Source organism: Aotus nancymaae, unplaced genomic scaffold (genome assembly GCF_030222135.1).
Source record: "Aotus nancymaae isolate 86718 unplaced genomic scaffold, 86718_ANA_hifiasm-v0.15.2.pri h1tg000040l, whole genome shotgun sequence".
NCBI lineage: Eukaryota > Metazoa > Chordata > Mammalia > Primates > Aotidae > Aotus > Aotus nancymaae.
Genome location: NW_026988454.1, coordinates 49,069,949 through 49,095,800, shown reverse-complemented (window position 1 = coordinate 49,095,800; position 25,852 = coordinate 49,069,949). Strand labels below are relative to the sequence as shown.

General features: G+C 38.2%; 1 protein-coding gene and 1 pseudogene across 6 annotated transcripts in view; one reads left to right on the top strand and one right to left on the bottom strand.

Moving 5' to 3' along the window:
- Positions 1-25,852, bottom strand: part of CEP85L (centrosomal protein 85 like) — a 247,224-nt gene that overhangs the window by 79,525 nt on the left and 141,847 nt on the right. For all 6 annotated transcript variants that reach the window (XR_010336626.1, XR_001107094.2, XR_010336627.1 and 3 more), the window contains exon 6: positions 7,935-8,114. Coding sequence is in view for 2 of the 6 variants with exons in the window: in XM_012450082.2 (XP_012305505.2) it covers positions 7,935-8,114 (180 nt within the window). In the remaining 4 variants the exon portion in view is untranslated. The remainder of the gene's footprint in view (positions 1-7,934; positions 8,115-25,852) is intronic.
- Positions 20,767-22,263, top strand: LOC105715672 (bromodomain-containing protein 7-like; annotated as a pseudogene).

The following is a 25,852-nucleotide window of genomic DNA, read 5'->3' as shown; positions in this document are numbered from 1 at the left end:
ATCAAGAATGAACTGCCATTCACAATTGCTACAAAGAGAACAAAATACCTAGGAATACAACTAACAAAGGATGTAAAGGACCTCTTCAAGGAGAACTGCGAACCTCTGCTCAAGGAAATAAGAGAGGACACAAACAGATGGAGAAACATTCCATGCTCATGGTTAGGAAGAATCAATATTGTGAAAATGGCCATACTGCCCAAAGTAATTTATAGATTCAATGCTATCCCCATCAAGCTACCTATGGCCCTCTTCACAGCACTGGAAAAAGTCACCTTAAACTTCATATGGAACCAAAAGAGCCCAAATAGCCAAGACAATTCTAAGCAAAAAGAACAAAGCTGGAGGCATTATGCTACATGACTTCAAACTATACTACAAGGCTACAGTAATCAAAACAGCATGGTACTGGTGCTAAAACAGAGATATAGACCAGTGGAACAGAACAGAGGCCTCAGAGGCAATGCCACACATCTACAACCATGTGATCTTTGACAAACCTGACAAAAACAAGCAATGGGATACGATTTCCTGTTTAATAAATGGTGTTCGGAAAACTGGCTAGCCATGTGCAGAAAGCAGAAACTGGACCCCTTTCTGACACCTTACACTAAAATTAACTACAGATAGGTTAAAGACTTAAACATAAGGTCTAACACCATAAAAACCCTAGAACAAAACCTAGGCAAAACCATTCAGGACACAGGCGTAGGCAAAGACTTCATGACTAAAACACCAAAAGCATTGCCAACAAAAGCCAAATAGACAAATGGGATCCAATTAAACTCTGGCGCTTCTGTACAGCAAAAGATACAATCATGAGAGCGAACCGGCAACCAACAGAATGGGAAAATATTTTTGTAATTACCCATCTGACAAAGGGATAATATCCAGAATCTACAAAGAACTAACACAGATTTACAAGAAAAAAAACAAACTCATTGAAAAGTGGGAGAAGGACATGAACAGACACTTTTCAAAAGAAGATATGTATGAGGTCAACAAACATATGAAAAAATGCTCATCATCACTGGTCATTAGAGAAATGGAAACCAAAACCACATTTAGATACCATCTCATGCCAGTTAGAATGGTGATCATTAAAAAATCTGGAGACAACAGATGCTGGAGAGGATGTGAAGAAATAGGAACACTTTTACACTGTTGGTGGGAATGTAAAACAACCATTGTGGAAGACAGTGTGGCGATTCCTCAAGGATCTAGACATAGAAATTCCATTTGACCCAGCAATCCCATTACTGGGTATATATCCAAAGTATTATAAATCGTTCTGTCATAAAGACACATGCACATGTATGTTCACTGCAGCACTGTTTACAATAGCAAAGACCTGGAACCAACCCAAATGCCCATTGATGATAGACTGGACAAGGAAAATGTGGCACATGTACACCATGGAATACTATGCAGCCGTAAAAAACAATGAGTTTGTGTCCTTTGTAGGGACATGGATGAATCTGGACACCATCATTCTCAGCAAACTGACTCAGAAACAGAAAAACAAACACCGCATGTTCTCACTCATAGGCGGGTGTTGAACAATGAGAACACATGGACACAGGGAGGAGAGCATTACACACTGGGGTCTGTTGGGAGGGAATATGGGAGGGATAGTGGGGGGTAGGGAGGTTGGGGAGGGATAACATGGGAAGAAATGCCAGATATAGGTGATAAGGGGATGGAGGCAACAAACCACATTGCCATGTATGTACCTATGCAACAATACTACATCTTTTGCACATGTACCCCATAACCTAAAGTGCAATAAAAAAAATTATATATATATAAGATTTACCTTATTTCATTCTAAGATTTACACTTGCCAGGCATGGTGGCTTACGCCTGTAATCCCAACACTTTGGGATGCTGGGGCAGGCAAATCATCTGAGGTCAGGAGTGTGAGACCAGCAGAGACAGGGTTTCAACAATGCGAAACCCAGTCTCTACTAAAAAAGTACCAAAAAAATTAGCTGTGTGTGGTGGTACATGCCTGTAGTTCCAAGTACTCAGGAGGAGGCATGAGAATCACTTGAACTGGGGCAGCGGAGACTGCAGTGAACCGAGATCATGCCACTGCGCTCCTGCCTGGGCGACAGAGTGAGGCTCTGTTTGAATTTAAAAAAAAAAAAGATTTAAACCTAAAAAAAATTTATGTCACTGTAATCAAGAATTTAGGGGCTATCTGTTCTCTTTTACCATGGATGGCATCCTATAAATTGCTATCAACCAGGAGGCAGTAATGATATAGTTTTTATTGTCTGCACATCTGCAAATTTGATCAAGGCTATTCCTATCTTTGTCATTTCAATTTTCCAGATGTAGAAACTATGTGCTGAGTTTAAATTATGTCTAAAATGCCTAAACAAGGTTACATTACAATTTAGTACTTTTTCAGAAAAACAAATGCTGAATTTGCCACTACCATGCCAGTACTACAAGAACTGTTAAAAGGACTCTAAATCTTGAAACAAAACATTGAGATAAGCCAAGCATGGTGGCTCACGACTGTAATTCCGGCACTTTGGCAGGCCAAGGTTGGCAAATCACCCAAGGTCAAGAGTTCAAGACCAGCCTAGCCACCACAGTCAAACCCCATTTCTACTAAAAATACAAAAATTAGCCTGGTGGGATTGCACACACCTGTAGTCCCAGCTACTAGGGAGGCTGAGGAACGAGAAATACTTGAACCCAGGAGACAGAGGTTGCAGTGAGCTGAGATAGTGCCACCACACTCCAGCCTGGGTAACAGAGTGAGATTCGGTCTCAAAACCAAAACAAAACCTTGAAATACACCAAATCAGAACCTCCTTAAAGCATAAATCTCACAGGACCCATAAAACAATAACACAATGAAAACCAACAAACAAACACAAAGTATTCAGGCAACAACAAACATAACAAATAGAATAATATCTCACTTCTCAGTACTAACGAATGTAAATGGCCTAAATGCTCCAATTAAAAGATAAGAATGGCAGAATGGGTAAGAATTCACCAACCAAGTATCTGCTGTCTTCAAAAGACTCACTTAACATATAAAGACTCACATAAACTTAAGGTAAAGGGATGGAAAAAGATATTCCATGCAAATGGGCACCAAAAGTGAAGAGGAGTAGCTATTCTTACACGAGAAAAAAAGGACTTTATAGCAACAACAGTTAAAAAAAGACAGAGGGACATTATACAATGATAAAAGGACTAGTGTACTAGGAAAATATCACAGTCTTAAATATATATGCACCTAACACTGGAGCTCCCAAATTTATAAAACAGTTGCTACTAGACCTAAGAAATGACACAGATAGCAACACAATAATAGTGGGGGATTTCAGAACTCCACTGACAGCACTCAAAAGATCATCAAGATAGAATGTTAACAAAGAAACAATGGACTTAAACCTTACCCTAGAAGACATGGACTTAACAGATATTTACAGAACATGCTACCTAAAAACTGCAGAATATACATTCTATGTGCAGAATATACATTCTATTAATCAGTGCATAAAACGTTCTCCTAAACAGACCATGTGATAGGCCACAAAACAAGTCTCAATAAATACAAGAAAACAGAAATTATATCAAGTACTCTATCAGACCACAGCAGAATAAAACTAGAAATCAGCTCCGAAAGAAACCCTCAAAACCATGCGAATACATGAAAAGTTAAATGACCTGTTCCTGAATGATCATTGGGTCAACAATGAAATCAAGATGGAAACTTAAAAAATTCTTTAAACTGAATGATAAAAGTGACACAACCTATCAAAACCTCTAGGATACAGCAAAAATGATGCTAAGAGGGAAGTTCGTAACATTGAATGCTCACTAAAAAGTCTGAAAGAGCACAAATAGACAATCTAAGGTTACACCTCCAGTAACTAAGAAACAAGAACAAACCAAAGCCAACCCCAACAGAAGAAAAGAAAAAAGATCAGAGCAGAACTAAAGGCAACTGAAACAAAAAAATAAAAAATATAAATAAAACAATAGCTGGTTCTCTGAAAAGATAAACGAAATTGATAGACCCTTAATGAAACCAAAATTGATTAACCAAGAAAAGAAGAGATAAGATCCAAATAAGCAAAATTAGAAACAAAACGGGAGATATTACCACTGATACCACAGAAATACAAATGATCATTCAAGGCTATTATGAATACCTTTGCACATACAAACGAGAAAATCTAGAGGAGATGGATAAACTCATGGAAACATACAACCCTCCTAGATTAAACCAGGGAGAAACAGAAACTCTGAACAGACCAGTAACAAGTAGTGAGATTGAAAGAGTAATAAAAAATTTGTCAGGGCCGGGCGCGGTGGCTCAAGCCTGTAATCCCAGCACTTTGGGAGGCCGAGGCGGGTGGATCACGAGGTCAAGAGATCGAGACCATCCTGGTCAACATGGTGAAACCCCGTCTCTACTAATACAAAAAAAAAATTAGCTGGGCACGGTGGCGCGTGCCTGTAATCCCAGCTACTCAGGAGGCTGAGGCAGGAGAATTGCCTGAACCCAGGAGGCGGAGATTGCGGTGAGCCGAGATCGCGCCATTGCGCTCCAGCCTGGGTATCAAGAGCGAAACTCCGTCTCAAAAAAAAAAAAAAAATTTGTCAACAAAAAAACAATCCAGGATCAGATGGATTCACAGGCTAATTCTATCAGACATTCAAGGAAGACTTGGTACCAATCTTACTGAAACCATTCCAAATGATAGAGGGAATCCTCTCTAAATTATTCTATGAAGCCAGTATCACCTTAGTACCAAAACCAGAAAACGACATAACAAAAAAAGAAAACTACAGACCATTATCCCTGATGAGCATAGATGCAAAAATCCTCAACAAAATACTAGCTAACCAAATCTAACAGCATATCAAAAAGATAATACACCCTGATCAAGTGGGCTTCTTACCAGGGATGCAGGGATGGTTTAATATAAACAAGTCAATAAATGTGATACATCATATAAATAGAATTAAAAACAAAATTCAAATAATCATCTAAATAGATGCAGAAAAAGCATTTTACAAAATCCAGCATCACTTTAATGATCAAAACCCTCAGCAAAATCAGCATGAAAGGAACATATCTCAAGGTAATAAAAGCATCTATGAGAAACCCACAGCCAACATTATACTGAATGGGGAAAAGTTGAAAGCACTGCTCCTGAGAAACGGAAAAAGAAAAAGATGCCTACTTTCACCACTGCTATTCAACATAGTACCGGAAGTCCTAGCCAGAACAATCGGACCAAGAGAAAGAAATAAAGGGCATCCAAATTGGTAAAAAGTAAGTCAAACTGTCGCTGTTCGCCAATGATATGATCATATACCTAGAAAACCCTAAGACTCATCCAAAAAGCTCCTAGATCTGATAAACGAATTCAGTAAAGTTTCAAGATACAAACTTAACGTACACAAATCAGTAGCTCTGCTACACACCAACAGCGACCAAGCTAAAAATCCAATCAAATACTCAATCCCTTTTACAACAGCTGCAAAAAAATAAAATATTTGGGAATGTACCTAACCAAGGAGGTGCAAGATCTCTACAAGAAAAACTACAAAACACTGCTGAAAGAAATCATCAATGACATAAATGGAAACACATGTCATGCCCATTGTTCATGGATGGGTAGAATCAATATTGTGAAAATGACCATATTGCCAAAAGTAATCCATAGATTCTATGCATTTCCCATCAAAGTACCATCATCATTCTTCACAGAACTAGAAAAAACAATCCTAAAATTCATATGGAACCAAAAAAGAGTCTGCATAGCCAAAGCAATACTAAGCAAAAAGAACAAATCTGTAGGCATCACATTGTCTGACTTCAAACTATACTAGAAGGCTATAGTTACCAAAACAGCATGGTACTGATACAAAAATAGGCATATTAGATCAATGGAACGGAATAGAGAGCCCAGAAATAAACCTAAATACTTACACCCAACTGATCTTTGAAAAAGCAAACAAAAACATAAAGTGGGAAAAAGATACCCTATTAATAAATGGTGCTGGGATACTTGGCAAGCCACCACCATTCAAGAAGAATGAAGTTGGGTCCTCATCTCTCACTTTATACAAAAATCAACTCAAGATGGATCAAAGATGTAACTCTAACACCATAAACCATAAAAATTCTAGAAGATATAATAACATTGAAAAAACTCTTCTAAACACTAGCTTAGGCAAAGAGTTCATAACCAAGAACCCAAAAGCAAATGCAACAAAAATAAAAATAAATAGATGAGGTCTAATTAAACTAAAAGGCTTCTGCAAAGCAAAAGAAATAATCATCAGAGTAAACAGACAGCCTATAAAGTGGGAGAAAATATTCACAAAAAAAATAAATCCCATCAAAAAGTGGGCTAAGGACATAAATACACAATTCTCAAAGATATACAAATGACCAAAAAACATGAAAAAAATGTTCAACATCACTAATAATCAGAGATATTCAAATTAAAAACACAATGAGATACTATCTTACTCCTGAAAGAATAGCTATAATTTAAAAATTAAAAAAAATAGATGTTGGCATGAAATAGGAATGTTTTTACACTGCTGGTGGGAATGTAAACTAGTACAACTATGGAAAACAGTGTGGAGACTCCTTAAACAACTAAAAGTAGAACTACCATTTGATTCAGCAATCTCACTACTAGGTATCTGTCCAGAGGAATAGAAGTCATTATATAAAAAAGTACTTGCCTATGCATATTTATAGCACCTCAGTTTGCAATGGTAAAAATATGGAACCAGCCTAAATGCCCATTAACCAATGAATTGTTAAGAAAATGTGGCGTGTATGTGTGTGCATGATACACCATGAAATACTACTCAGCCATAAAAAGGAACAAAATAACGTCATTCACAGCAATCTGGATGGAGTTGGAGACCATTATTCTAAGTGAAGTAACTCAGAAATGGAAAACCAAACATCCTATGTTCTCACTTTTAAGTAGGAGCTAAGCTATGAGGACGCAAAGGCACAACAATAATATAATGGATTTTGGAAACATGGGGGGAGGGGGTGTGAGATAAAAGACTACACACTGGGTACAGTTTACACTACTTAGGTGTCAGGTACACCAAAATCTCAGAAATAACCAATGAAGAACTTATTTGTGTAACTGTAACCACCTGTTCCCCAAAAACTATGGAAATAAAATTTAAAAAATAAAGTAAGCACTGATGAACAAGAAAGAAGAAAAAAAATTCATGGTGACCAGCTCTATGACCACTTGAATGGGAGGCTCAATAGAATAGTAAGCTGAGTAGATTAAAAGAGAAGTCTAAAACCAGTTCTGCCACTATGCAGCTCATGGGTCTGTATCTTTTCAATATATTAGGGCTAGCACATGTCCTACTTAATCTTGAATGATACTAAAATGGAATAAGATGAAACACATAAGAATAGTTTTAATAAAGGCAGAAAGATCAAATGTGTGTGTGTGTATAAATATATATATGTAGTTAGTATGCATGTCTGTGTATTTGGCTTTTAGCTTCTTATTCTGAATCAGGAGCTTCAGTTTAATAACTTAAGTTGCATCACTATTAAAAATAGGCCAGTTTCATTTACCAACCCTTTATGCCCAACATAACCAAAAAAATGAAATCACAGACTCAGTAAGGAAAAGGAGAACAGTTATTTGGTGTAGGCAACTGATTTTTAAGATTTTACTATTTGTTAGAAAAATACACAAGAGCATTTCTATCCTTCAAGAAAATCCTTGGAATTTTGCAGATAGTAGAAGGTTTCTCAAAAGTTACTATAAAATTAATCATCTCCACACAAATGTCTATATAACCTGGTATGACACCTGACAGGGTAAATGATAGACAAATAATATGTTGAGGAAATGTTGTTGACCTAATTCAACTTTATTACAAATACCTACTTTTTCTTCCAGTTTCTTCTTCTCTTCACTAAATAGGCTTAGTCTTTGTTTGAGAAACTCATTAAGCTGTAAAACTTCTTTCTCAGTAGATGTAAGCTTTTGCTTAAATTCCCCTTGTTGGGAATGGGAAACCGATTCCTCTGAAAATGGTGTCTTTAGTGAAGTGTTCTCATATTGTGGCTATTAGGAAAGAAAAAAAAAGAAGGTAAGCCTTTAAAAGTTTGTCTTGAACAAATGGGAAGAAATTGGAAATGAAGCATAATATAAAGTGTACATATAGGCTGTATGAACAGACACACCTTGATTTAAATTCCAGCTCTCTGGCTTCCTAGTTATGTACCATAATTTAAGCAAATTACTTACCACCTCAAAACCCCGGTTTTCTCATCTCTAAAACAGAAACAATAAAGTCTACTTTGCAGTGTTTTTTGAAGATCAAGTATATAAGGTTCCCAGCACATAGGAGAAACTTCATGAAAGACAGCTATTATTTAGTTTAAAAGTATATTTCAACATGTAAATAGCATATTATATATATTAATCACAAAAAGTCAAAGTTCTAGGTAAATAAATAAAAACTAAAGAAAAATTTCTTCACAGGTAATCATTTCCAGCTAATACTAAATTCAATATGCATTAATAGAATGTTTCTCTAACTAGAAAGTAAGATCCATGAATCATGAATTCTTATCCATCTCAAGGTGTCCATCTTATATTCCCTATTGCATAGAAAAATGTCTAGCACAAAGTAAGCACTCAAAAAATAACTGTTGAACGAATAAATGTAGTATTGCTTCTATGACCAAGGCTTTGAAGGAAATTCTTTTCAAGGGGAAGAGATTCCCTCTCCCCCATGTAGGATTAAAACCTGGAAGAGGAAGGTAGGAAATACAAATATTCTTCAAACAAATCAGAATGTGGTAAGTGCTGTAAAAGATATCAACAAAGCACTGTAAAAGCAAAGAAAGAGGTTATTTTTCCATTTCTTCGAAAGATATTTACTAAGCACATATGTTAGGCATTGTGCTAGGAGTCAGTTAATAAAGTTAGGTCCCACCAGTTTAATGTGTCACACATACAAAAAGATCAAAAAAAGACAATGGAAACTAAGTGCTAAGATAGTTATATGTGCAGTAGCTAAAGGAGGGTGTTACAGAGGTAAACTTGAACTAGGCCTTGAAGAACTGATACTTTCCCAAAAGGTTGGCATGAAATTTAACTATTACATAAACAGCATTTATCATGTGCAGGCTATTTCAAAGATGGCAGACTCACACTTTACAAACTCAAATTTTAATCAGAGGCACAAGAGAAGCCCTTAGATGATTATAATATAAAACATAATTAATATGGTAGACAAATAAAGGCCATGTTAAGTACAAAGTATTGGGAGGAGGTAGGATACATGAAGACATTGAGAGAATGAGGAAAAAGGCTTTCCTGGAGTGGCAGCTTTTAAGAGATTTTGAAAAATAGGGAGATTCTGGCAAGAATGGAAAAAGGAACAAAGGCATTCTATAAAGAACATTTTTAAAAAGGTAAAAAGTATATATACAGAATATTATGCCATGTTTATAGGTTACAAGAGGGCAGAATAAAAGGGAAAACTTAAAAATCTAGGTTGCACCCTTCTTGTAGAATTCCAGGAATTGTGAATTTGGCTTTGTGAATCTCTGTATTCCCTGGTATTCAATCTAGTGTCCAGAATCTCAGCAGGTCTGATGAAAGGGAATAGAAAAGAGGAAAAAGACAAGAGAGTGCTAGAACAAATAAGACAAAACTAGAAGCAGTGAGCAAGATTCACTGAGAATGAATATGGATATGTCATTTAAAGAAATTATTCTAATTTAGCTGAAAAGAAACAAGAAACTGAAATAGAGCATGGAGAACAGAATGAAGAACTGGAAGCAGAGTGAGATAATTTTTAAAAAATGATTGTTTAAGATGTGAATGGAAAATAAATGTTAAAGATAACAAAGGTTTTAAGATTTTGAGTCTAAGTAACATGGAAGATTATAGTCTGGGTAGAAGTAAATATACAGAAGAACAGTAGGTTATATTTAAGCAGATATACTTAATATAATTAGAGTCTATAATTATGATTTCAGTTGAACATACAAGTAAGATGGACATCAGGCAGTTAGAGAGGTAGATATGGAACTCAGGAAGACGGCTAGGGTACAAAACTATAAAACTTAATAAAGACTTCCAGTTTCTAACCCGGCATGTAAAGAGATCAGAAGTCACCACTTGGTCCATAAATAAATAAATAGCTGAAAAAACTGAAATATCAACAAGTCTTCTAAAATTTGTCAGAGAAATGAGGTCACAAGGCAAGCTGCTGCCTCCAAAACTGGAAAAAAGGATAGGTAGAAACAGAGGATCATAACCTAATAAAACAAAAACCCATAAGCAGAAGACCCAGGGTAGGAAAGTCTGTAACTAACAGATTGCTAGAGGCTTGGAGTAGACAAATCTGAGAGTTAAAAATTCCAAGGGATACCATCATACAGGCCTCCATATTTCCGTGAGTTTTACCTCCAGGAGTTCTACAAGATCCTCAGTGAGTATCAGAGAAAAATTCTCTCCTGTTTCTGGCAGGCGGAGGGAAAAAGGAACCATTAAAAATACGTCAGGGCATTCTGTGCTTATGCTTGCCTTCAGGAGAAACTATTTGACCAGAGCCTGAAGTGCTGGGGTTTTATCAGAGCTTAACCTAGTTGGGGTAAAGGAAATAACCCAACTTCAGACAACTCCAGCCTTCCACATAGAGGAAAGTTAATACAAAAATCAAGCTTCTTTGGCCTTCCCTGTGGAACTCCATCACCCTCCCACCATCCTGTCCTACCTAAGGGTAGGGAAAGAAAAAAATCTTAGAAAACTGAAGTTCACAATCCAGAGGAATAAATTCACCAAAAGACTGAGACCTAATCATAGGACTAAAGAATACTTCCTCTTCCCTGCACACTTTACCACTGCATTACTAAAGCTCTATTTACCACACTTATTAAACCTAGGCCATCATGTCAACTTTCAGCAAAAATTACAAGGCACACAAAAAGGCAAAAAACACAGTTTGAAGAGACTGAAAAGCATCAGACACACAGTCAGATATGGCAAGAATAACAATTATCAGACCAGGAATTTTTGACAACTAGAATTAGTACGATTATGATAGAAAATGTAGGCAGCATACAAGAACACAGAGATAATGTAAGCACAGAGATAAAAACTGTAGAAAAGAATAAAAAAGAAATGCTGAAAATTGAGAACACTAACAGAAATGAAGAATACCTTTGAGGAACTCATTAGGAATGTAGACCCAGCTGAGGAAAGAATTCCTGAACTTGGGGATATGACAATAGAAACTTCCAATACTGAAAAAGAAAAAACACAATGTACAAGAACTGTGAAAAAAACTACAAAAGGTATAGATACATGTAATGGGAATAGTATAGGAGGAGAAGAAAAGAACAGATGCTGTATTTGAAGCAACAATAACTATTTCCCCAAGTTAACATCAGACACCATATTATAGATCCAGAAAGGTCAGAAAACACCAAGTAAGACAAATCTGAAGGAAAAAAACCACAACTAGGCATATTATATTTAAACATCAGAAAAGCAAAGATAAACTCCTGAAAAAAGCCAGAGTAGGGAGGAAAGCTTACTTATAGAGAAACAAAGGTAAGATTTACATCCAACTTTGCCTCAGAAACCATGTAAACATGGAGAGTGTTGAGAGAATCAAACCAGCAGCTTAGAACTCTGTACGGCCAGGGGTCCCCAGCCCATGGCCTATTAGGAATGGGTTGCACAGCAGGAGATGAGCAGTAGGTCAGCAAGTGAAGCTTCGTCTATTTGACAGCCACTCATCATGGCTAGCATTACCTCACAAGCTCCGTCTCCTGCCAGATGAGCTACAGCGTTAGATTCTCATAGGAGCGTGACCCCTATTGTGAACTGTGCATGTGAGGGATCCAGGTTGCATATTCCTTATGATAATCTAATGTCTGGTGGTCTGAGGTGGAGCTGAGGTTTTAATGCTAGCACCAGGAAGTGGCTGCAAATACAGATTAACATTAGCAGAGACGTTTGATTGCACAGAGGACATAACAAATCAATTGCTTGCACATTCATATTGAAACACTATCAGTGAGTGACAAGTAACAAGTAAGCTTCATCTAGTGGCAATCTTTATAGTGGCAAGTGAGTTGATGTACTTCAATTATACAGTTGCATCTGGTGGCAGGCTTTAGCTAGAATCCAACACTTACTTTAGCCTGAGTAAGGCCTGCCCATTATTTTATTTCCCACTTCCATCCATGCCTCTTTCTTACACTATGCACTTGTCTCAGTCACAGTCTTGGTAAGCCCACAAGCCAACCCTAGCTAAAATGAGTAAAAAACAAATGTCACTGGAGAGCTTCTTCAAAAGAAGGAAGGACACAATGATGAGAAAGCAGAAGACTCTAAAACTGTCAACAAGAAGAAAGGTACATTTAAAAGAAAATACCAAGAGTCCTACTTAAATTATGGGTTCACTGCAACAGGCAATTGACATTCTCCAAGCCCACTTTGTATATGTGGTGACCACTATCTAACAAAGCTGTGAAACCTTCAAAACTAATTGGTACCAGGGACACCAGCACCCTGCATTAAAAGACTTTGGAGTTTTCAAAAGAAAAAAAAAACATGAATATAAAGAATAGAAGCAATTATTGAAAGCCACTACATCATCAAATGTGCCTGCACTGAGAATCATTCCTAGCGGCTAAAGCTAGGAAGCCTGAAATGGTTTGACTGTATCGCCACCCAAATCTCATCTTGAACTGTAGTTCCCATAATCCCTATGTGTCATGTGAGGCACCCATTGACAGGTAATTGAATCATGAAGGCAGTTAACCCCATGTTGCTATTCTTGTGACAGTGAATGAGTTCTCATGAGATCTGATGGGTTTTATAAGGGGCTTTCCTGCCATCATGTAAAGAAGGACATGTTTCCTTCCCTTTCTGCCATGATTATAAGTTTCCTGAGGCCTCCCCAGCCATCCAGAACAGTGAGTTGATTAAACCTGTTTCCTTTATACATTACTCAATCTCATGTATTTCTTCATAGCAGCGTGAGAACAGACTAATAGAGTAAATTGCTGTCAGGTAGTGGGGTGCTGCTGTAAAGATATCAAAAAACGTGGAAGCAACTTTGGAAGTGGGTAACAGGCAGAGGCTAGAACAGTTCAGAGGGCTCAGAAGAAGACAGGAAGATGTAGGAAAGTCTGGAACTTCCTTGAGACTTGTTGAATGGCTTTGACCAAAATGCTGATAGTGGTATGAACAATGAAGTCCAGGGTGAGGTTGTCTAAGATAGAGATGAGGAACGTTTTGGGAACTGAAATAAAGGTGACTCTTGCTGTGTTTTAGCAAAGAGACTGGAGGCATGCATATTGCCCCTGCCCTAGAGAGCTGTGAAACTTTGAAAAAGTATGAGGTGACTTAAAAGTATCTGGTGGAAGAAATTTCTAAACACCAAAGCATTCGAGAAAAAATTTTTGCAATCTACCCATCTGACAAAGGAGTAATATCCAGAATCTACAAAGAACTAAAACAGATTTACAAGAAAACAACAAACCCATTCAAAAGTGGGCAAAGGGCATGAACAGACACTTTTCAAAAGAAAACACATATGAGGCCAACAAAAATACGAAAAAATGCTCATCGTCACTGGTCATTAGAGAAATGCAAATCAAAACTACATTGAGATACCATCTCACATCAATTAGAATGGCGATCATTAAAAAATCTGGAGACAACAGATGCTGGAGAGGATGTGGAGAAATAGGAACACTTTTACACTGTTGGTGGGAGTGTAAATTAGTTTAACCATTGTGGAAGACAGTGTAGTGATTCCTCAAGGACCTAGAAATAGAGATTCCATTTGACCCAGCAATCCCATTACTGGGTATATATCCAAAGGATTATAAATCGTTCTGTTATAAAGACACATGCACATGTATGTTCACTGCAGCACTGTTTACAATAGCAAAGACCTGGAACCAACCCAAATGCCCATCGATGATAGACTGGACAAGGAAAATGTGGCACATGTATACCATGGAATACTATGCAGCCATAAAAAATGATGAGTTTGTGTCCTTTGTAGGGACACAGATAAATCTGGAAACCATCATTCTCAGCAAACTGACACAAGAACAGAAAATCAAATGCCACAGGTTCTCACTCATAGGTGGGTATTGATCAATGAGAACACATGGACACAGGGAGGGGAGCATCACACACTGGGGTCTGTTGAGGGGGACTAGGGGAGGGACAGTAGGGAGGTAGGGAGGTTGGGGAGGGATAACATGGGGAGAAATGCCAGATACAGGTGACAGGGGGATGGAGGCAGAAAACCACATTCCCATGTATGTACCTATGCAACAATCCTGCATGATCTGCACATGTACCCCAGAACCTAAAGTACAACAAAAAACATATTAAAAAAAAAAAGAGGTGATTTGGGTGCTCTTAAAAGTATTTCATTTTATGTATTCACAAAAATATGGTTTGGAATTGGAACTTAGGTTTAAAAGGGTAGCAGAACATAAAAGTTCAGAAAATTTGCAGCCTGACAACATGATAGAAAAGAAAAACCCATTTTCTCAGGAGAAATTCAATCCAGCTACACAAATTTGCATAAATAACCACCAAAACAATGGGAAAAATATCTCCAGGGCATGTCAGAGGTTTTCACAGCAGCTCCTCCCATCACAGGCCAGGAGCCTAGGAAGAAAAAATGGTTTCATGGGCTGGGCCCAGGTTCTTGCTGCTTTATGCAGTCTTGGGACTTGACACCCTGCATCCCAGCCATGGCCAAAAGGGGCCAAGGTACAGCTCAGGCCATGGTTTCAGAGAGTGAAGGCCCCAAGTATTGGCAGCTTCCACATGGTACTGAGTGTGTGGGTGCCCAGAAATCCAGAATTGAGATTTGGGAACCTCTGCCTAGATTTCAGAGGATGTATGGAAACACCTGGATGTCCAGGCAGAAGTTTGCTGGAGGTGTGGAGCCCTCATGGAGAACCTCTGCTAGGGCAGTGCAGAAAGAAAATGTGGAGTTTGAGTCCCAACAAAGAGTATCCACTGGGCACTGCCTAGTGGAGCTATGAGAAGAGGGACACCATCTCCTAGACCCCAGAATGGAAGATCCACTAACAGCTTGCACCAAGCACCTGAAAAAGTCACAGACACTCAATGCCAGCCCATGAAGGCAGCCAGGAGGCGGGCTGTACTCTGCAAAGCCACAGGAGTGGAGCTGTCCAAGGCCATGGAAGCCCATCTCTTGCATCAGTGTGACCTGGATGTGAGACATGGCGTCAAAGGAGATAATTTCAGAGCTTTAAGATTTGACTGCCTTGCTGGACTTTGGGCTTGCATGGGACCTGTAGCCCCTTCATTTTGGCCAACTTCTCCCATTTTCAATGGGTGTATTTACCCAATGTCTGTACTCCCATTGTATCTAGGAAGTAACTAACTTGCTTTTTGATTTTACAGGCTTATAGATAGAAGGGAATGACTTGCTTTGTTTCAGATAAGGCTTCTGACTTGGACTTTGGGTTAATGCTGGAATGAGTTAAGGCTTTGGGGAACTGTTGGGAAGGCATGATTGTGTTTTAAAATGTGAGGATATGAGATTTGGGAGGGGCTGTGGAATGACATGGTTTGGCTGTGCCCCTACCCAAATTTCGACTTGAATTGTAGTTCCAATAATCCCCATATGTTGAGGGAAAGACTCAGTGGGAGGTAATGAATCACGGGTGCAATTAGCCCCATGCTACTGTTCTTGTGATAGTGAATGAGTTCTCCTGAGATCTCTAATGGTCTTGTAAGGGGCTTTTCCCTCTTTGCTTGACCCTTCTTCCTTCCATCATATGAAGAAGGATATGTTTGCTTCCCCTTCCACCATGAATGTAAGTTTCCTGAGGCTTCCCCAGCCAGGCAGAACTGTGAATCAATTAATCCTCTTTCCTTTATAAATTATCCAGTCTCAGGCAGTTCCTTATAGCAGCATGAGAATGGACTAATACAAAGCCCTTTACTGCTGGCAAAGAGATGATCCTGCTGGCTACCAAGGACATGTGTCATAAACTCTTAGGAGAGGCTACAGTTCAAAAGGTGGTTTGTGTTCCTCTTTCAGCTAACACCATAACTAGATGAACTGATAAAACAGCAGAAGACACTGAGGCACAACTGTCAAAGAGGATTAATGAGTCACTGTGGTATGCAATCCAGGTTGAAAAGTCTATCAATGTTGACAAGGCAACAAGGCTTGTTTTTGTGTGACATAGTTTTCATGAAGATGTGCATGAGCATGTCATATGCACTTTTATTGCCAACCAACACCACAGCTGCAGAGCTATTCAAGTCTTTGAATGATTACATACCAGAAAAACTGAATTGGTCATTTGTGTCAGTATACACACAGACGGAGAGGCTTCCATTACTGGATATCTTTCTGGTTTCGTGACTTGGGTCAGACGGTTCCTTCTGCATGTGAGTCCATACATTGTGTCACCCATAGAGAAATGCTGGCTAGATGAAAAATGTCACCTGAACTTAGCAACATTTTGCAGGATATAATAAAATTATCAACCATATTAAAGTACATGCCCTTAACTCACATCTGATGGCACAGCTCTGTTAGAAGATGGACTCAGGGCACACACATCTTCTCTTATACACAGAAGTGATTGCTTTCTAAAGGTAGATCACTGGCCAGCGTTTTTGAGTTACAAGAGCCACTCCAGAGATTTCTCTTAGAAAAACAGTCACCACTGGCAACACATTTTAGTGACATAGAATGGGTAACAAAACTTGCTTACTTACACGACATATTCAACCTGCTCAATGAACTCAATCTGTTCTGTCACTTCAGGGGAGAATGACAACTGTGTTGAAGTCAACAGATAAAGTGGCTGGATTCAAAGCCAAACTAGTATTACAGGGGCAATGAGTGAACACTGGAATTTTTGACATTTCAAACATCAGCAGATATCTCGAAACAGACTGAGCCAGGGCCTTCTTTCTCCCAGCTGGTACATGCATCAGCTATCTCAGCTTTCTAAAGAGTTTAAGCATTACTTCCCAACCACAAAAAACAAAAACAAAACAAAACAAAACCTGAAATGGGAAATGAAATGGAATGCGACCCATTTGTAAATTGCCAGCTCAATCAACTTTGTCCACACTAGAAGAGAATCAACTCCTTGAGACTGCAAATGACAGTGGTCTTAAAAGTATGTCTGAGACCAATTCAAATCTCCATACGCTCTGGATTAAAGTCAAGGCAGAATATGCTGAGATTGCCACAAAAGCAATGAAAAGCCTGCTTCCATTTCCAACATCCTATCTTTGTGAAGCAGGGTTTTCTGCAGTGACAGCAACCAAAACGAGATTACAGAGTAGACTGGACATAAGCAACAGACTTTGGATGTCATTGACTCCCAACACTTCCAGATGAGACTGTCTAGTTGCAGGAAAACAAGCTCTGACCTCCCACTGATTCTACATTATGGCAAGTTGTTCAACTATTTCATTGTATATTAAAATTTAATCATAATAGAAATAAGGTATACTATAAATTTAATGGGCTTGAATCATCCCAAAACACATCCCCTCCCCAGGTCTGTGGAAAAATTGTCTTCCTTGAAACCAGACACTGTTGCCAAAAAGGTTAGGAACTGCTGCTGTACACTGTGAAGTTATCTTTCAAAAGTGAAAGAGAAAGACTTTCATAGACAAAAAGTGAAGGATTGTGTGGCCAGTACATCTGCTTTGCAAGAAATGTTGAAAGCCTTCAGAGAGAAGGGAAATGTCATAGGTCAGAAACTCAGATCCAGACAAAGAAAGCAACAGCACTGGAGAAGAAATAAGTGAAGATAACATTTTTAAAATCTTTGTTATTCTTATTCTTAATTGATCTAACAAGTGACATTTTTTAGTAACAGCAACAATGTAATCATTTATGTATATTTCTGTGTATTTGTGCATATATGTATACACATGCTTATGTATGCTTACGAATAAGTGAAACGACTGATAACAATAATACAAGGGAAGAGAAGGAAGATGGAAGAATTAGAAGTATTTTGTTACTATATGGCACTTATTATAAGGTACACTTCACTACCTTCAGGTGTATAGGGTTACTTGACAGCAGACTTCGATTAGTTGCAAATGTATATGAAAACTGTAGTGCAACCACTAAAGAATGTATAAAGAGAAGTATAATAGAGTAAAAAGAGAAAAATGGATCAATATAAAATGCTCAATTAAAATGACTGCACAACAGTAGGCTCATGCCTATAATCCCAGTACTTTGGGAGGCTGAGGCAGGAGGATCACTTAAAGTCAGGAGTTCGAGACCAGCCTAGGCAACATAGTGAGATGCCGGTATCTAGAAAAAATAAAAATAAATACAAATGATAAAAGACAGAAAGTGTGGAACATTGCCAAAAAAAAAAAAAAAAAAAAACCCTACAGCTAAGCATCAAAATACATGAAATAAAAACTGATAGAACTGCAAGAAGAAATAGATTAATCCACTATCGCAGTCGGAGATTTTAACAAGTGTATGAGAAATGGACACATCTAGCACTGTGAGAGGCCAAGGCAGGTGGATCGCTTGAGCCCAGGAGTTTGAGACCACCCTGGGCAACATAGAGAGACCCAATCTACTAAAAAAAAAAAATAGAGAGAGAGAGAGAAAGGAAGGAAGAAAATTAAAAAAGGGAGGAAAGGGAGGGAGGGAGGGAGGGAGGGAAAGAGAAAAGAAATGGACAGATCCAACAGGCAGAAAATCAGTAAGGATGTAGTTGATCACAACAGCCCCAACAATCAATTAACTGTAACTGACATCTGTAGACTATTCATCCAAAACCAGCATTACACATTCATCTCAAGCTCATCGGGAACATTCACCAAAACAGACAACACTTTGGGCCATAAGATACACCTTAAGAAATTAAAAAGATAAAAAATCATCCAATGTCTGCTGTCAGACCATAGTGGAATTAAACTAGAAATGAAAAACAGAAAGATGGCTGGGAAATCCCAAAATACCTGGAGATTAAACAACACACTGCTACATATGCATTTAAGTTAAAGAGGAAATCTCAAAAGAAATTTAACAATGTCTTCAACTAAATCAGAAAGAAAATACAACCTATCAAAATTTGTGGTATCCAGTGAAAGCAGTACTTAGAAATTGTTATAGCACTGAATGTATATATAAGAAAAAAAATCTAAAATAAATCATCTAAGCCTCCACCTAGGAAATTAGAAAGAGAATATTAACTAGAAAAAGTAGAAATAATTAAATCCAAAATAAGCCAAATAAAAGAAACTGCAAGTTCAATGTCTGAAAATCAATTAAGGTACTCCATCACCAACAGGCTAAAGAAGAAAAATCATGATTATGTCAAATCTAGAAAATGCATTTGACAAAATCCAATACCCATTCATGATTAAAAACTCTCAGCAAACTAATAATACGAGGGAGCATCTTCAATTTAATAAATAACATATACAAAAAAACTATAATTAACATTATACTTAGTGGTGAGAAACTCAAAGCTTTCTCACCAAGATCAAAAAGTATGCAAGGATGTCCCCTCTCACTACTGCTTTTCAACATCATTCTGGAAGTGCTAGCTAATGCAATAAGAAAATAAGAGTAAATAAAAGGTATACTGATTGGAAAGGAAATAAGAAATAAAACTTTGTTCACAGATAACATGATCATCTTTATAGAATGTCAAAAAGAATCCACACAAAAAAACTCCTGGCTGGGTGCAGTGGCTCATGCCTGTCATCCTAGCACCTTGGGAGGCCAAAGCAGGAGGATCACTTGAGCCCAGGAGTTCAAGACCAGGCTGGGCAACATAGCAAGACGTTGCCTCTACTAAAAAAAGAATTTTTTTTTTAAAATTAGCCAGGCATGGTGGCACATGCCTGTACTCCCACCTACTCAAGAGGCTGAGGCAGAAGGATTGCTTGAACCCAGGAGTTGGAGGCTGCAGTGAGTTATGACTGAACATACAACTACACTCCACCCTAGGCAACAGAGCAACATTCTGTCTCAAACAAACAAACACACACCTTGAAGGGGTGTCTATTCTACTTCTTCTTGTTTGGATAAAGAGCTTGTGTGAGGCTTCTCAGGCGGCAAGTCTAATCTCATAGGGGCATGACATTGGAAGTCTTTTTCTGCCTCATTCTCCACATGGTCTCGCTTACTTTTAATCCTCAATTCTATGTTTTCTCTCCTTTTCTTCCCCCGAAACTGGCTTCTCTCCTTTCTCTTTTTCTGCTCTCCGTCCTTGTGTTTGTTATGATTATTTTTGTCTTCGAAGAGGCTGGAGTAGTGCCCCGAACTGCCTGTGGAGAGCTCATTAACTGCTTTTCCTCCCATTTTGAGGATCAGCTTCAGGGGCTTTTCCACTTTCTCTTCGTTAGAGGTGTTTGTCTGACTTGTGTTTCTTGCCCATGTCCGACCAGGTCCTGGTGCCCACCTCCCATGCCAGGCCCAGGCCTTGCGGTGCCACTTCTGGTCCAGGCCAGGCAAGCTGGAGGGTAGGAGCAGGTCCTGCTAAACCTTGTGCCACAATGCAGGGGGTTGGTGTGTACAGGGTGGCATGAGGCCCCTCTTAACAAGACAGTGCATGAGACCCAGCTGGAGCCTGAGAGCATGAATCAACTGATGAGACAACTGCAAAGAAAAGACCTAAATGCTCTATTTTCATTTACTGTGACTGATTTTATTGCTCCTGGCTACTCCATGATCATTAAACACCCAATGGATCTCAGTACCATGAAAGAAAAGATCAAGAACAATGACTATCAGTCCACAGAAGAACTAAAGGATAACTTCAAACTAATATGTACTAATGCCATGATTTACAACAAACAAGAGACCATTTATTATAAAGCTGCAAAGAAGCTGTTGCACTCAGGGATGAAAATTTTTAGCCAGGAAAGAATTAAGAGCCTGAAACAGAGCACAGACTTCATAGATGACTTGCAAAAAACTTGAAAGCAGAAAGACAGAACAACATCTCACAGAGTGGAGAGGATAGAGACTGCTGGCTGAGAGAGAGAGAGAACTCTGGAGATGCTGAAGCACAAGACTTCAAGAGTCTCAGCAAAGAAAATAAAAAGAAAGATGAAGATATGCTTAAAGATAAGTTTAAAAGCAATAATTTAGAGAGAGTAGGCACAACTTGACCACACTGTGAAGGAATCTAGAGGAAAGCTGACCGGTAGCTTGTTAACAGTCAACGGAAATTTGAAAGAAGAAAACCAAATGGAACAAGAAGATTGGAACTTCTCCATCCTGTGGATCCCACTGTAGGAAAGCCAGGCTACTGCCCTGTGAGACTGGGAATGACAACTGGAAGACTTCAGTCTGAAGTGAATACTTTGCATGCGTTCAAAGAGGATAAAAGGTACAAAGTAACCACAGTGTTATATTTCAGTTACGGACCCTAGAGTTCTTATGTACATTATGACTACAAGTTTACAAATATCAGCAAGGATGATTCAGATTTAATCTATTCAACCTATGGGGAAGACTCTGATCTTCCAAGCAATTTCAGCATCTAGGAATTTTTGACCACATGCCAAGATTATCCATATGTTATGACACATAGCTTACGGGATGTTTTAACAAAAGGAGGGTATTCCAGGGTCCTATAAGAGTTGGAGATGTCTTGCTTGAATTCCTTCACTTCACTGGACAGAAAGGAAAAAAAAAAAAAAGAAAAAGAGTTGGAGATGTCGTCACCTGAAAATGAAGTCCATACTAGGACACTTGACACAGCAAAAGAGATGGAGATTACAGAAATAGAGCCAGCAGGATCTTTGGACTACACTACTCAAGACATGCTCACAGCACTGAAAGTGGTAACAAACTTTGTTGCTCCAGTTGAAGTTTTTGACTCTTGAAGAAGCTAACGTATTCTATAAGAAACTTGATGAGACCACCAAATTGCTCAGGGAGCTCCAGGTTACCCACAATGAGCATTTGAACACCAGACACTCTCCCAATATGATGTCTCTTGGGTTCCAATGCATCTTGCTGAACAGATGACCAATAATCTTAAAAGAACTTGCATAGCAAGTAACTCTAGGTGATATCGTAAGCATGTATGGAGTTTGAAAAGCAATGGGGATTTCCATTCCTTCCTCCATCATGGAAAATAACTTTGTCGATTTAACAGATCTTGAAGAACCTAGAAAAACAGATGTTGCTGAGTGTGGACCTGGTGAGAGTTGAGGCTACCTAGTATTTGATGATATATTCTGTACATAATTTTTCATTCTTAACTTAAAAATGCTTTTCACAAGATATTAAATATTCATAAATTGTGTTTTTAATTAAACTTTCGAACAGTGAAAAACAAAAAAACACTTTCCTGGAACTAATTATGGCAGGGTGGCAGTAATACAACATTAACACACAAAAGTCAATCATTTTTCACTATGTCAACAACAAACAGATGAAATATAAAAATTAAAAATTCATTACCATCTATATTAGCAACCAAAAAATAAAATAGGCATAAATCTAACAACATATATTCAAGATCTATATGAAGGCAGCTATAAAACTCTTCTTAAAAAAGTTCTAAGAACTAAATAAATGAATAGATATTTCATGTTTATGGATAGGAAGACTCCATATTGTGAACACATTAGTTCTTTCCAATTTGATCTATAGATTCAACGCAATCCCAATCAAAATCCAAGCACATTACTTAGTGGATCCAATGAATTGATTCTAAGTTTATATGGAGAGACAAAAGGACCAGAATAGCTATCACAATATTAAAGGAGAACAAAGTTGGAGTACTGACACCACCCAACTTTAAGACTTACAGTAAAGCTACACTAATCAAAACAATGTGGTATTAATGATAAAATATACAAATTAATCAATGCAACAAAATAGAGAGTTCAGAAATAGGGACACATAAATATAGTCAACTGATCTTTAACAAAGGAGCAAATGCAATACAGTGGGAAAAAAACGCCCTTTCAACAAATGGTGTTGAACAATTGGACATCCACATGCAAAGAAAAAAAAAGAATCTAGACACAGACCTTGTATTTTTTACAAAAGTTAATTCAAAATGCATCACAGAACTAAATGTAAAACACAAAACTATAAAACTCCTAAAAAAAAAAGAAAGAAAGAAAGAAAAGAAAAAGTAGAAAACCTAGGTGACCCTGGCTACGGCAATGACTCTTTAGATATAACATCAATTCTGAATCCATGAAAGGATGAATTGATAAGCTGGACTTCATTAAAATTAAAAATAATGGCAGAAGAATGAGAAAACAAGCCACAGACAAAAAGGAATTATTTGTAAAAGATACATCTGATCTAAAAAACAAAAAAAAACCCTGTTATCCAAAATACAGAAGTAACAGGCCAAACGTGGTAGCTCATGCTTCTAATCACAGCACTTTGGGTGGCCAAGGCGGGCAGAGGCCAGTAATTCAAGATCAGCCTGGCCAACCTAGCAAAACCCTGTCTCTAACTAACAATACAAAAATTAGCTGGGTCTGGTGGTTTATGCCTATAGTCCCAGCTACTCAGGAGGCTGAGGCAGGAAAATCACTTGAACCCAGGATGCAGAGGTTGCAATGAGCCAAAATCACACCACTGCGCTCCAGCCTCAGCAAGAGAGAGAGACCCTGTCTCAAAAAAAAAAAAAAAAAAAAATCATACCTACATAATGTCAATTCCATTTAAAAACAAAAACAAAAACAAAAACAAAAACAACAATAACGAAAACAACAAGGTTGCAGAACTTCTAGACAGCTGAATATGTGGAAGTTCCCTCCTGAAGGGTGGCACCCTGAAGATGGCATGGAAGTTCTGTATTCCTTATCTCATACCTCCCCCTATGCATCCCTTCAACCTGGCTGTTCAACTGTATCTTTTCTAATATCCTATGTAACAAATGTGTAAATGTGAGTAAAATGTTTCTGAGTTCCAGCAAGTTAATCAAACCCAGGGAGGGGGTTTTGTGAACTCTGATTTATAGCCAGTTAGTAAGAAGCATCTGAAACTTGCAACTGGGATCTGAAGTGGAGGGCAGTCTTGTGGTATGAGGCCTCAATATGCGTGTTTTGACACTATCTCTACATACACAGTGTCAGAATTAAATAAGAAGACAGACACCCACATTGTATCTGCTAGAGAATACACAGAACTGACTGTTTGCTCTGTAGGGAAACACATACTACACATGTGGTATCAGAAGTATTGTGCTGAGTAGAGAGTAGACAGTGAGAAAAATGCATCTTTGGTTTTTCCTATATCACTATAGCAGCTTTACTCATAATTGGCAAAACTTGGAAATAAGATAGCTGTAGGTCAACGTTGTACATGTGCAAGGATATGGAGGATATGGGAAATCTTGGTACTTTCCATTCAATTTTTTAGTGAGCCTAAAACCGCTCTAAAATATTAAGTTCATAAATTGTTAAAAAGTTAACACAGGTGGTCTGGGCACAGTGGCTCCTGCCTGTAATCCAAGCACTGTGAGAAGCCAAAGCAAGCAGATCATGAGGTCAGGAGTTCGAGACCAGCCTGGTCAACACAGTGGAACCCCGTCTCTACTAAAAATACAAAAATTAGCTGGGCGTGGTGGCATGCACCTGTAACCCCAGCTGCAGGAGGCTGAGGCAGGAGAATCACTTGAACCCAGGGGGCAGAGGTTACAGTGAGCCAAGATCATGTCTCTGTACTCCAGCCTGGGCAACAGAGGGAGACTCTGCCACAAAAAAAAAAAAAAAAAAAAGTGGAACGTTATTCAGTACTATAAAAAAAAAATGAACTATCAAGCCATGAAAAGATAGAGGAAACTTAAATGCATATTACTAAGTGAAAGAAGCCAGTTTAAAAAGAGATGGTCTGACCAGTATATACTATATGATTGCAATTACATGATATTCTGGGAAAGGCAAAACTATAGAGAAAATAACAAGTTCAGTGGTTGCTAAGGGTCCAATGGGTTGAACAGACAGAGTACAGAAAATTCTTAGGGTAGTGAAACTACTCTGCATGATACTATAATGGTGGATACATGTTATTACTAATTTGTCAAAACCTTTAGAATTTACAACACCAGGAGTGAACCCTAACATAAACTATAGGCTTTTGAGTGTTAATTGTGTGTCAGTATAGGTTCACTAATTGTAAATAATGTACCCTAAGGGACGAAATGTTGACAGTGGGGAAGGTTACACATGTGTGAAGATATGGAGGATACGGAAAATCTTGATACTTCCCATTCAATTTTGTAGTGAACCTAAAGCTGCTCTAAAAAGTAAAGTTCATAAATTTTTAAAAAGTTAAAACAGGTGCTTCTATTATAATGCAATATGGACATTCCTGGAAAATCATGCACTAAAAATAATAGGGCATATGGGACAAATAGGATTAAAAACAGTCCATTCAAACCCATGCAATTTTAACTAGAGCACTAACAAAAACAGTGACTCAGGAGATAACCTGGACAGTCTGAACAGGTGGTCACAGTGATATTTAAAAACCACACACATACACACACACACACACACACACACACACACACACACACATACACACAGAGTCAAAATGCTGGTGGCACTTTAACTAGAGGTCTGGTGGGTTTTCAGATGATATAGGTAGACTCTGTGATACAGGGGTTGCCGTGCAGTTGGAGTATAAGGGAACATAACCTGCCATGAACTCAGTCTATAAAGAAGGAAGTGTACCTGTTAAGGAAGAGCACCCTAAGGGCGGGTACTTTTCTACAATTTTCTTACGTAAGTTGGAAAAAGCTTCTGCTAATGTGTTAAGTAATCCTAAG